The 12,086-nt window shown below is 40.6% G+C and overlaps 1 protein-coding gene across 3 annotated transcripts; it reads left to right on the top strand.

The window, feature by feature from the left end:
- The first annotated feature begins 554 nt into the window (after window positions 1–554).
- CUNH17orf67 (chromosome unknown C17orf67 homolog) lies at window positions 555–6,424 on the top strand. 3 transcript variants are annotated; one of them, XM_027882391.1, is made up of 5 exons: window positions 555–695; window positions 1,095–1,345; window positions 2,030–2,130; window positions 5,078–5,217; window positions 5,843–6,424. In XM_027882391.1, the coding sequence occupies exons 2-4, from the start codon at window positions 1,291–1,293 to the stop codon at window positions 5,192–5,194; spliced, it is 273 nt and encodes a 90-aa protein (XP_027738192.1). In that variant the 5' UTR covers window positions 555–695; window positions 1,095–1,290; the 3' UTR covers window positions 5,195–5,217; window positions 5,843–6,424. The 3 variants fall into 3 exon arrangements, with proteins under 3 accessions (XP_027738192.1, XP_027738191.1, XP_027738190.1); XM_027882390.1 differs by having other exon boundaries at window positions 555–752; XM_027882389.1 differs by having other exon boundaries at window positions 555–1,345.
- The last annotated feature ends 5,662 nt before the right edge of the window (window positions 6,425–12,086 follow it).

Here is a 12,086-nt window from a genome sequence, read left to right as displayed (position 1 = left end):
CTCCCTGGGCTACCTGTTCCAATCCTGACCACACAAACAGCGAAAGTTTTTTTTCTAATATCTAATCTGAATCTTCCTGCTCTCAGTTTAAGGCCATTTCTGGTCCTCTCACTGCAGGCACGGCAGAAGAGACTCACTCACTGCACTCTCCTTTGAGGTGGTTGTGGACAGCAATGAGGTGCTCCCTGAGTTGTGTTTTTATTGCCCAACATAAATGTTTTCGCCCATAATTTCATTCTGTCCTCATGTGTTTGGCTGTTTCCCCCGCAGCAGTTCTAAAAACAGTGGCTGCTATTAGAAGCTACAGGTTTTTGTGCTTTCAAAACAGTATCTTGAGCAATGACACAAATCCATACAATATATACACAATTTCTTGGGATTTTAGAGTCCTGGTATCTTAAACGACAGGCTGAAAAAGGCAAATGCTCCATAGGTGGGCAATACCCAGGTTTCCAAGAAAAGTCCTGTCAGAAAAGCACATCAGAGCAGCCTGACCCCTGAACTGCCCCATCCCCACCTCAAGGTACACTCTGGTCAAGCCCTTGTGCCCACAGCACTCACATTTTTAGCTTTTAGATTTTTATATCTAGCATGGCACTGCCCAGGAGAGCTCCAGTCACATTTCTCAAGGCTGAAACTACCTGTTTGCAGTGACATTTGTTAACCTTCAGCCTTACTTCACGCTGTGTTTACTAGTAAGGACATTCGTAATCCTGTTTTCTACTAGCTTGTCCTGCAAAGAGAGGAATTACGTGAGTTTTCACTTGTATGATTCTATTAATTTGATAAAAAACTGCTGTGTTTCTCAGCAGTGATAATTTGGCTTTGCTAGAGTTAAACCCCTTTAGTCTGTATTTCTCTGCTGGAGTAAAGTTAGAGACAATCTTTGAAAAAGATTTGTAGCTGCCTTTGAGGTTAACATTCTGTAGTAGGCACTTGTTTCTTTTAAAAACAATAATATACCTTAGGCATCCAAAACCTTTGCTTGCTGTGCCAAGTGGAAGGTGATGGGCTTTATTTTCACAAATTTAAAATACCCAGTGTAACTCTGAAGCCTGAAGCGGAGAAAAGCTCTTCTATTTTCATTCCCCCAGGAACAGAATTATGCTGAGAATGTGTGTGCAGATAATAGACTAATTCAAACCTTCAGACCAGCTGTTTTCAAAATCATGCTATCACTCAAATTAAAGCATAAACAAACATTTGTGACTGACGTAGCTGCTTCAAATAGGCAAATGCCTTGGTGAGTGTTACTCATTTTGGAACGGACTGAGAGGAAGCAGAATCAAAATGAAGAAGTTTCTTGTGTTTGTCTCCTTCTTGGTCCTGATGACCACTGTTACAGGTAGGAGTTTATATCAATAAACCTGTGTATGTATGTAGAGCTGAAGAGCATATAAGTAGTATTAGTTCAACCTTCTGTTTTAGTTTTCATTATTCATATATTTTCATATCTTTCATTTTTAATACTTAACTTTTTATACTGCAGGTTTTCCACCATTAGATTTTTAACAATCATGCTGTTGTATTTGGTGTTTAACTCTCTACATCACCACACTGGAGTAATTTGTTGTCAACCCAAAAAGTTTCATTTTACTAGCTTACTATTTTAATCTTATTTTACCGAGGTCCTGCAAGTGGAATGTTCATTGCAATCTCTCCTTTTCAACACCTAACTCATTACTTTGAAAAAAAAAATCCTATAAAGCAACACAGAAAAGAAAAAGAGTTGGGAGAGCCACTGATGCCAGTGGTTAGATGGTGTTGTTATATTTCCTCATTTTATAGTAACATGAACATGTAGGCTTTGCTTCCTACTAGTAGAACTAGAGAAAACACAAGTATAAAAATGGTTTAAAATTCCACTCCTATCTCCTGGAATGCAATATCCCCTAGGAAGGGGCTGTAATGAAAGAACACTTTGTATAGAGACAAAAATCAGGTTTAGAGACACTTCATTTTGCAACTGACAGGTAAAATATTACCTTTTTAATAATTTCAGAACTAATTCCTGCTTTTCTGTCTTTAGACACTTCACCAATTTTGTCTGAAAAAGAGGCCAAGCAGCTTCTGAGAACTCGTCGTGAAAGCAGACCGAGAAAAGCTGGTTTCCCTGATGAGCCAATGAGGGTGATTTGACATTTACTATTAAACTACATTAGCCAAAGAAAAACCCAACACCAAACCCCCCCCCCAAACATTTGTGCTTAGCGTTAAGTTTAATTAGATTTGATTCCAAGCAATATGTTATGAGTGTCACCCTTTTGAGCTGCTGAGTTCTTCCATGAAATGTAAAAAAAAATCCTTTACATTCTTTCAGTTGTTGCTAAGAGCGTTCTGTAAGTGCTGAGTATCGCTCAGGAAACGTTCACTTGCAGAACGTGCAGATTATTTACCGCGGTTCAAAAACGCTGATCAAATTATCGAGAAGAAAGTGGCTTTTCATTCACAGAAACGTGGATTTCATCGGGTTGTCCCTGAAAAACTAAATAACAGGAAATGTCTTCTGCTTAACAGTACATTCTGCACTGCAGGCAGGGAGGAGATGCAGGTGTCAGTGGTCAGTGTGGAGATTGAGGTAGTTCTCAACTAGCTTTTAAAATCACTTACTTTCACTTATTTATGAATACAGATAGGATTTTTTTTATGATATTGTAGGAGTTTTTAGTTGCTAGCTTAATGCAACAGCATTGGGTTTGCATGTGATATCTAGACATATTTATTACTAAACCCTATTACAACAAAAGAAAAAAGTAAAAGAATTAAAGTGCCTTCTGTTTTACTGGCTTTGACAAGATGTAACATATAATTCTGCACTTCTCGAGGGTACTTAAGGTATTTTAAAATTACTACCTGTTTCTTTCCAAAGTAAATAAACTGAGCTAAAATTACATGGTTCTGAAGAGGCAAACCCCACAGAAGCCAGAAGCTCCAACAGGCTGTGAGCATGTGACGAGTGCAAGGGGCTCAGTTTGGCAAGATACTGAACACCTCTGACCCCTGTAAGACATGAGGAGCACTAGATCCTTGAGGATTGAGCTCAGAGTGTGCCAGGACTGTGGAGACAGCTCCTGGTTTTACTTTTCCAGTGGGTATTGTACACCAGCCAAAAAGAATCCACCTGGCCTTGCACCACTCTGGCTGAACACGCTGTTTGTCAGGTGTGACACCACGACAAATCAAAGCTGTCACAGGGATATTGCTGCACACTTGTTAACAGCCTTGTACACTGAGGATTGCACAACAGAGCCAAAACCCTCACGGCTTCACTGCTGCCCACAGCACTCAGGACTGGGTTGGTTTCTAAGCTGCAGTTAAATGAGCCTTGCAGCTTTTGCAAATTAGCAGGAATACAACTCCCATCTGTGCTTGTGCTGAATATACCACCAGGATTAATGTTATATAGTAAATATAGCACATACTGAGTACAAAGCAAATAAAGCGGCAGAACAGTTGGATTGAGGTAAATCCTGTACTGCAAGAAGTGACAATCTGACGTGCAACATTTAGTCTACGGTTTAGTTTTAGGGAGTCCTGTGAGGAGCAGGGAGTTGGACTTGATGATCCTTATGGGTTCCTTCTCCATCCTACCACAATTAGGAGCAAACACTTGTTGAGAAATTCCAACCTTCTTTTTATTTTTTTTCTATTTCTAGACAGCAAAGGTGACCTTCTGTAAGAAAACTCAAACATAAGAGTATTTGTTTTGCTCACTAAATGTCAAGGTTTTCAGTAGAAAAGGAAACATCTTCTGGTAAAAAGCCAACCCTCACTGCCATGTGGAAAATGGAGATTGTCCCTTGTGAGTGAAGGTGCAAGGCTGCTGCATCCCTGTGCATAGTTGTGCCACTGGCTCAAGGAGAAAAACTGATTTTGTATGGATGCTTTGTAGCAGATTGAAATGATTTCTGGGATGAACCCACCTCTGTTCATCTATTTTAAGCAAAAGCTGTTTGTACTAGGCCAGATCATGCTGAGCTGGGGAATGCAATTTGCAATTCTTTGTGACACTCTTTGACTTCCACAGTGCTGTTGGAATCAAAAACCTGTTCAGATGCAGACAGCAAGATCTGACCCCTTTGTTTATTACAAAAATGTAATTTATGCTATCAGCGTGTTTTAATCTTACTTTGACTGAGATCCTGCTTTTTATAACGTGGCCTCTTCTCAGTCATATAATTCTGTTCTCTGCCAGCTCCTAATGCAGTCTCTCACCAGGGATTTGAGCCAAATCTCCCTGTGCTGTAAGGAGAGAAAGCCCAGTAAAAGGCAGGAATCTAATGCTGCCTGCTGGCACCCAGGGTACCCACCCTCTGCTCAGCACAAAGAGCAGGGGGCTGGATGACAGCGGGAATACTTGGCCAGTGCAAAGGGTTTAGGCCACAGCTTCCATTCCAACAGTGCCTGCTGTGCAAAGCCGTGGGGTGTATTTGGAATAAATGTATCTACTGTTCACAAGGCTTAGGAGCCCACATGCACCGAGACTGGGGACTTTTAAAAGGAAATTTTGTTCCTGAAGGAGGTCAAGTTTTTGATGCACACCCCACTTTACTTTGGTAATTTGTTGCTGGGACCAAACCCCCTCCTTATAAATTGGTATGGGGAATCCACATTATTTTATTTATCACAGAAAGACCACTGATGTGTGCTACCCTCCTAGAACCCATTAGAGTTCTGCCACATGATCCTAGAAGGGGTTAATGTTCTCTAATCAGCAGGAATCAATTTTCAAAAGAGGTTACAACAGACCTCTCTGTGAGAATCCTCTGTGTCCTCAAGACCAACAGAAGCTTCTGTGTCAATATGCAAATGAGAAATGTGTATGCAGACTTCCAAAATTATGAATATTGTTGTAAGATTCTTGCTTGACACCTTTACTGGTGTGGATGATTATGTCATTCATTAAATATTGCTAGGTTGGGGCAAGCTGACTAGCAACACTGTTTCACTATATTCGATTATTTTAAGAGGTAAATTAATTGCTCTTACATAAGCTGTAGAATTCTTCTGGTTCATTGGCCTGACATTAGAATAGAGTGATTACATAATGAAATTACTTCTTCTTTTCTTTCAATAGGAGTATATGCTTTATCTCCAGCGCCTGGAGCAGAGATCAGAAGAACAATTCCTTGAACACTGGCTGAATCCACATTGTCTCCCACACTGCAACAGGGATCTAGTGCATCCAGTCTAATGCTTTTGCCTACCCTGCAATTGGTATTTATACAGTGCATACTTACTTTATATATATTTGGACATTTTTATGACAGGAGAAGCCTTCCTGCCTTCTTTAAAATTTGTCAACTGGGATAAATTTGAATCATCACCACAACAGTGATGCTATATCACTCCCAGTTAACTTTTTACCATAAAAGTTGAAGATTTAGCTCCATGTTTTCAAAAGCATTTAAGCAGGAGAATACAGAGATGGTGTTTGTCAGGGCTGATCTGTTTCAAGGGACAGAAAGTTCATCTGCTTAAAATTCCAATATTTGTACATATCTGAATACCTTAAAAAATCTAGGTGTTGTGGTAGACTTCAATGGAGTTATGCTAATCCACAGCAAGCCAAAGGTCTGAAACTTCTTTAAAAACAAAAACATAAAGTTCTCAAACCTCAGCCTTAGGAGGTAAGTTGGCAGTTTTCAAAAAGCCTTCCAGCTGAGGCACAGTTGAGAGTTGGCCCACTTAGCTACAGGAATTCTTCACAGCAGCTTCTCACCAGCCACTGGGAAGAATTATTGTTAGAAAAGTGCTTAAATGATTCAAAGCCCTTTAGATGTTGTTAGTATGGCCAATGCCAGCATAGTTTTTAATTATATTTCGGGGTTTTTTTCTGCAGATCTCATGGACACATGGATTTATACTACGATTGTGTTAAGGAGGACAAGATTATTCCTGCATTGGCTACGTGCTCATTGTAGACCTGAACCTCTTTGCAATGCAGTGCAACCCTAGTGATACAGCAAAACTTCCAGCTACAAGTGGTTAAATATGTTATAGACCACTCTATATTTTCTACCAGTAACGATTGCATACATGAATAAATGAATCAAGGGTTTCTCCCAGTTTCTGAGGTATGGGCAAGAATAAATCCCTGATTAATCCTTTAAAGGGCACAGCTTTAGACTGTCTGAAGCAAGAGGAACTTAGAGGGAGAGGTCCATAGAAAATGGGAGAATATCCACATGAAGAGGCAGCCAGCTTTCTGGACTTTGGAGGAATCCTTAATTACAGTTTTCTAGGTTAAATAACAATATTGCATGAAGACATAACATTTACTCAACACTGTGTTTAATCACCTGATGAGCATTTCATGTATTGTTTCATAATAAAAGCTTGGCTCAATTCCATTTTCAGATGATTTTGTTACCTTAGTCTCCCATACTATTTGCTGACAAAAATCACTGGAAGTGAGGCTCAGTCTTGTGAATTACTAAAGAAACATCAGAGGACTTTTTAGGATCAGCAGCTTTAGGGAAGCACTACAGTGCAGTCTAATAATTTTGTAGTTTCTCTGCACAACTATCCCTTTCCTCTAGGATTCTGCCAGGAGGGGTACATGTATCCAGCCAACCCTTTCCTGCCTGTGAGCCTTTATAAGCTGTGCCTTGGAACAGAATATCTTGTACAGTCAGATGGCAAACATATGATATCTGCACAACAACATGAAAAGTTCCTTGATGGCTCTTACATGACTGTTACGATCTGTAATGGCAAGAGAATTAGTTATGAATGGACCAAAGTAACTTTCAGAGCTCCTCACTGCAGTCACTCTAAGAGACTAAGGACTGGTAGCAAAATAAAACACAGTTTTATGAAGATATATAAGGCAATTACTGCTACAGAGCTTTGGAGAGGCTGCAATGGATCAACAATCCTTCTACTATACTTTCCTTCCAGTAAGAGAACTCCCCTAGATGACTCCAAGGAAATAATTTAAATCTCAAAGCATCAAAGGCTTGCCTTCCTCTACTGCCAAGATAAATCATAGATTAAATCTGGGAGTGTAAAAAAGCATAATCAGGCTGCTATTGTGGGCTTCATTCATGACACTGTCAATACACAGATCTAAATTTGCATATCTCTTTGAGTTAAAGTCATTAGGTGAAATCCTGACTCTGTTTGTACTTGCACAATGAAAAATTCATGCTGATGCCAATTATGCCAACTTTCACCCTGTGAAAGTTGATTTTCAAGTACTTCTTTGAAATAAAATAACTCCCACCTAGTTATATTCAGTCATTTGTTAGATAACTGGCAAGGTTAAATAGGAGCTTCTAGGCCAATGTCAGTAACACTGAGCTAATCCTAAAACAAACATGTGGAAGAGGGACTGTTTATTGTTTTAGAACTTGCTTTTCCACACTGGGGCTGAAGGATCTCATGTAGGTAACTCAAAAGAAAAGTTAAGTATTATTAAATCTAATTAACAAGGAGAAAACCAGAAACATAGAAAGGTGAAGTACTTCCAGGTCAACGATCCATGTTCTCTCCCACTTCATAAGGGAAGAAATTATGGTATAGTGTTGATAGTCTTTAGCCCACTCATGACAGATTTAAGAAGCCAAGTCTTCCATTCATACACATTGATTTGGGCCCTGCAAGCAAACGTAGAAACAGCCTTCAGCCTGCCTGAGAGGCAGCCAAAGAAGAGGGGGCCAGCCCAGCCCAGCCGACTTTCCTAAATTTGCTCACCACTGGCAAACTCTGAAGGCTAAAGAGAGAGTGAAGGTGTGAGTGTGTTTGCTCTAGACTATTGCCATGGATGTAGCAACCCCTCATCTTGCTTATTATAAATTTCTGCATGTCCATAACACACACGCACTGTTTTACATGTAATTCAGGGGACTAATAAGAGAACAGGATCTCAGGATCAGGTATAAATAAATTAGCTCATTTACTGTGACTCAGCAGTGAAGAAACTCATACATGATTAGCATAAAAAGCAAACACTGCATAAATATTATACTTAGTTATAGCTACAGAAATGGTGTAGTGAAACTTTGCTTCAGAGTCCTTCAGTGTGACTTTATTCTCTCAGATCTTTCCTTCAAAGCTGTGCTGGAAATCATCTGAAGTTGAACTAGATTGAATGAGTTCAAGGATTAGTTGGAGGTTTGTTTTTGTCCATGTCTAAAATCTTGGGGAAAAATACTGGACTTTTATACATACATGCAAACCATTAGTCTTCCTACTGGGTGAAGATTTATGGTAATCTGTATTATATTAAGTAATTAGAATTTGCCACGAGAGAACCTTATAAAAATGAAATAGGAAGAAGAACTGTCCTGAAAGTTGTATACTGAAGGTGGGAAAGCTGGAAAAATAGTTGATTTCCAAATGCTTTTAAAAGAAAAGGATTCCAACAGACTTGGGAAAGCCTTTAATCCACGAAAGTGAGAAGGATAACCACTAGTTTCAATCGCTGACGTGCTCCATATCCAGTGCCTGCTGCCTTCCCTCAGCTGAGGACCTGCCCACTAGATGCCACTGTTTCTGCACATATTCGGCATCACAGCCCCCAGTGACTCAAAACACCTCATCCCTCCTTCTCCCCCTTTGCTTTTTTACTCCTTTTCTTAAAATGTTCAGCTCAGATGATGGAAATGAAAAGTCACCTCTAAACCATAGAAAAAAGACCCTCAGCAAGTGGCTGATTTTTTTCCTGCCTTTTGGATCACAGGCTGCTGTGAATGTGGGTGTGAGAGTGGTGTCTGCCTGGTTGTGTTTAATTATGCCAGAGAAAGAAATGGTTGAGAGCTCCTACACAGCACATTGGAGTGGCTTCTGACTTTTTACTGTTTGCCATTCAAATGCAGATCCTAAGAAAGGATTTTGTGTGTTTGCAGAAGCTCTTCCCTCTCAGAGCAGGTCCCATTTGATCTGTCTTCAGCTACCCCAACTGTAAGCTGCAGACTGACACATTGGTAGAAGCATCACTCTTCAAGGCATTATGTTATCTCCCTACATTTATTATCTTTACCAGTGTGGGGGACTGTGTTTTAAGTCCTATGAAAACCTGTACTGAAAAGGTAGACTATGCCCAGGGCCTGAAATGCAGTGCTTCTCTATAAAGAGCAAATAAATAATGTCAACTCTAATTTAAACACGCAAGAATTCAATGAAAAGACACAAAAGCTGCAATTTTTGAAAGCAGCAGCTTCTTCAGCAAGGCCAAGACCAAAAGGTTTTATCATAGACAGAAAAACAGGACATGAAGTAGTTGCAGTAATGCCACTAAGCACTTTGGCAGTTCAAATAATTGGGTATTTCTACCAGACTGCCCTACCTTGCAGGAGAACATGCACCAGAAGTTCTAATTTACTAAGACTGGAATTTCCAGGAAGCTCACTGAAAGAAGGTCAATCACTTGCTTCATTTGAAATTCACTTTCATAGTGGTGAAGGTAATGGAAAATGAAACACTAAACTTACCAGTTTACAGTTCAGGTGATTCAGTATTTGCCTGCTTCTCAGGGAGGCTGAGCAGGTGAGCCCATTGTTCCACCCACAAGAGCTGGAGCATTTCTGAAACGTGAACGTGAAATATAGTTAGAAAGCAAATGCCCCGACCATCTGAAATGAAATGATGAAATAATACATATGGAAATGTTTCCCTGCAATACTCCAGGGCCTTTTTTTATTATTATTATTTTTTTTGCAATAGTTCCAGCCTTGTTTCAACTGTCAGAATGTTGTTTTGAATGAAGACTTCTGTTACTGTCAGTGAATGAATGCATAAGTAACTTCTGAAGCAGTGGAGTGAAACTGGATGGATTGAATGTGATGGCTGCAGCAGGAACCTAGTTTAGTTTCTCAGTAAAAACTTATTTTTTAATGACTAAAGAGATCAGAGTGGACTTTAGAAGGTTATCTGAGCCTTTTATGGTCTACAAAGAGTAGAAAACTTTGTGAGAACTGTGTGTCTTGAGGTTTCTGGTATGTGATTAGAAATGCTGAGTGATCTGTCTCCTATCTGGCATTTTAATCCTTTTTCAGGTCTGGGGGCAAAGCTGTGTACCAAAATGAAAAACAGTAAAAAGCAGAAAAGGTTCAATGAACTCTGAGCCAATAAAACTATCCTTATTCTATCAAAGCAGCATGGTCAGCCCAGGGTAGGCTCAACATGAAACCAAAAGTTTGGAGCCCTATGATTATTCCAGATCTCAAGCTCATCTTGGTACTTCCTGTCTGGTTTTTTTTTAAGAGATCATCAGCTGAAGTGCAGTTTTTTTCCAGTTGGGTCTATATAACATCTCTCTATATAACACAAACATCATGCACATACATTTATTAAACTGAGTGAGCCAACCTTCAGTACAGGAGATTTTGGACTAAAGTGAGGCAGAAAATTGCTTCATTTTGTATTTATCAGAATAAACAGCAACTACTGAATGACCTCAGAAATGAATTCAGCAAAGTGCTTCAGATGTTCAGAATTTACCTGGCTTAGAGATTTGCTCCTGAACTCTCTGGTGTGACTCTGAACATGTGCCTGCAGCATCTATAAGTACTCAATATTTGAGTGCATTGCAATGATACACAAAGTTTTGCTAAGATCAAATCTATAGCACCAGAGGAGGCTTGGGTGGTGCGTTGTTAATGTTTGGTATTTTATATAAGAGTCAGCAGAAAAAAACTTCCCCTTCCTCTCCATTTGATGCTTTAGAGGTGCTCAGGGAAAGAGAGAAAAAATGCCTTTATTTCACTTTGCACAGCTGTTGCACTGCTCGAGAAAAACTGTTCAAATATTAATATGGCTTTGGGGCTAAAAGCATTTCTTAAGACAGACTTCAATGCAATGAGTTTCAGCCAAGTGAACAATCACAAAAATAGAGTCAAAGACCAAAATCCCTCCAGCTGATAAAAAGCCAAGTTATTTATTTACTGATGCAGGCCTACAGAACTCGTTATGTGTGATTGTATCAGTTGCCAGTCCAGCCACAGTACAGAATTGCTCGTGGATGCCACAGATCATGACCTCTGGAGCCAGACAAATCCTCCTTTTCTCCCCCCAGGCTCTCAGGGTGAACTGGGACTGTCTCGGGTCTTCTCCACACCAGCTTTAGTGAGCTGAGGGGAGTTGTGTGCAGTTCAGGGGGCTTTTATCAGCTGCACATCCTCCTCCAGAGCTCTGGTTAAACTGCCCAGGGAGGTCCAAGCTTTCTTACCCAGTATTACCCAGTGTCTGAGGGTGTATATTGAGGTTGTGTCCTGGAGCTCTGCCATGGACCAGCCCGTGTCCTCATCATTCCAGGTGCACCTGGAGCTGCCTCACCCCAGAGGGACTCACAGAGTTTCACCCCACCCATGAAACAAAGAGGAATTCCCTCAAACAAACCAGTCTGAGGGCGGATTTCAAAGAGAGCCCTGAACAGGGGCCAGTGCTTCAACTTTGGCTGGGCCCCATCCCGAGGAGATTGGTTCTGGCACGGATCATGTACCGTGGCTGCCCAGGGGTAGGAGGATGCTACTTCCATCAATTCACTTGCCCATCTATTTCCTATTTACCAGGGATGACAAATGTTCAAGCCATCTAGTGAATTTATTCCCAAGGTTTTAATTCTGCTCCAGGTGCATCGACCTCTTTGCTGCTGAAGCCACAAGCCACACTCTGTCCTGAGCAGGTCTGAAGTGAACAGCAGGACACAAACGTGCCCAGAACAACCCAATTGAGCAGAGGGAGAAATGGATTCCAGCTCTGGGCTACACACAGTAAATCACCAGCACAGAGAGAGAAGCACAGGGACACCAGAAATACCAAAACATGCTTTTTTAGAACATGACTCCTTAAACAAGACAAGAAAATATATGAAATGACAGCAAGGTCACTTCTTCCTTAACTGTTGCTCCAGTTTAAGCCCACACATGTCTCATTTATTTTCACCCGTGCCCTTCTGCTATCTCTGTGCTGCAAGAGATGGATACAGGACATTATCAGAGTGGAAGGGCTACCAAAGATGGCAGGCTTTTATTGCCCTACGCACTTCTTGGTAGCTTCCGTTTATTTTTGGAATTCAGCTACAAAATTGCCTAATGTCCCCTGTTAAAACTCAGCTCCTGTCATGGCACACAATGTGCAAA

The sequence above is a fragment of the Empidonax traillii genome, unplaced genomic scaffold (genome assembly GCF_003031625.1).
Source record: "Empidonax traillii isolate 1590-97213 ecotype Southwest subspecies unplaced genomic scaffold, ASM303162v1 scaffold105:size1093405, whole genome shotgun sequence".
In the NCBI taxonomy this organism is placed as follows: Eukaryota; Metazoa; Chordata; class Aves; order Passeriformes; family Tyrannidae; genus Empidonax; species Empidonax traillii.
The sequence above is the reverse complement of the archived record's forward strand: the minus strand, read 5'-3'. Positions and strand labels throughout refer to the sequence as shown.

What these genes read in the sequence shown, in the direction of transcription:
- CUNH17orf67 (XM_027882391.1), top strand. Translation starts at nt 1,291, where the DNA reads ATGAAGAAGTTTCTTGTGTTTGTCTCCTTCTTGGTCCTGATGACCACT. An exon ending in CCTGATGACCACTGTTACAG is followed by an intron (nt 1,346 to 2,029) that starts GTAGGAGTTTAT and finishes TTCTGTCTTTAG; the next exon opens with ACACTTCACCAATTTTGTCT. An exon ending in TCCCTGATGAGCCAATGAGG is followed by an intron (nt 2,131 to 5,077) that starts GTGATTTGACAT and finishes TTCTTTCAATAG; the next exon opens with GAGTATATGCTTTATCTCCA.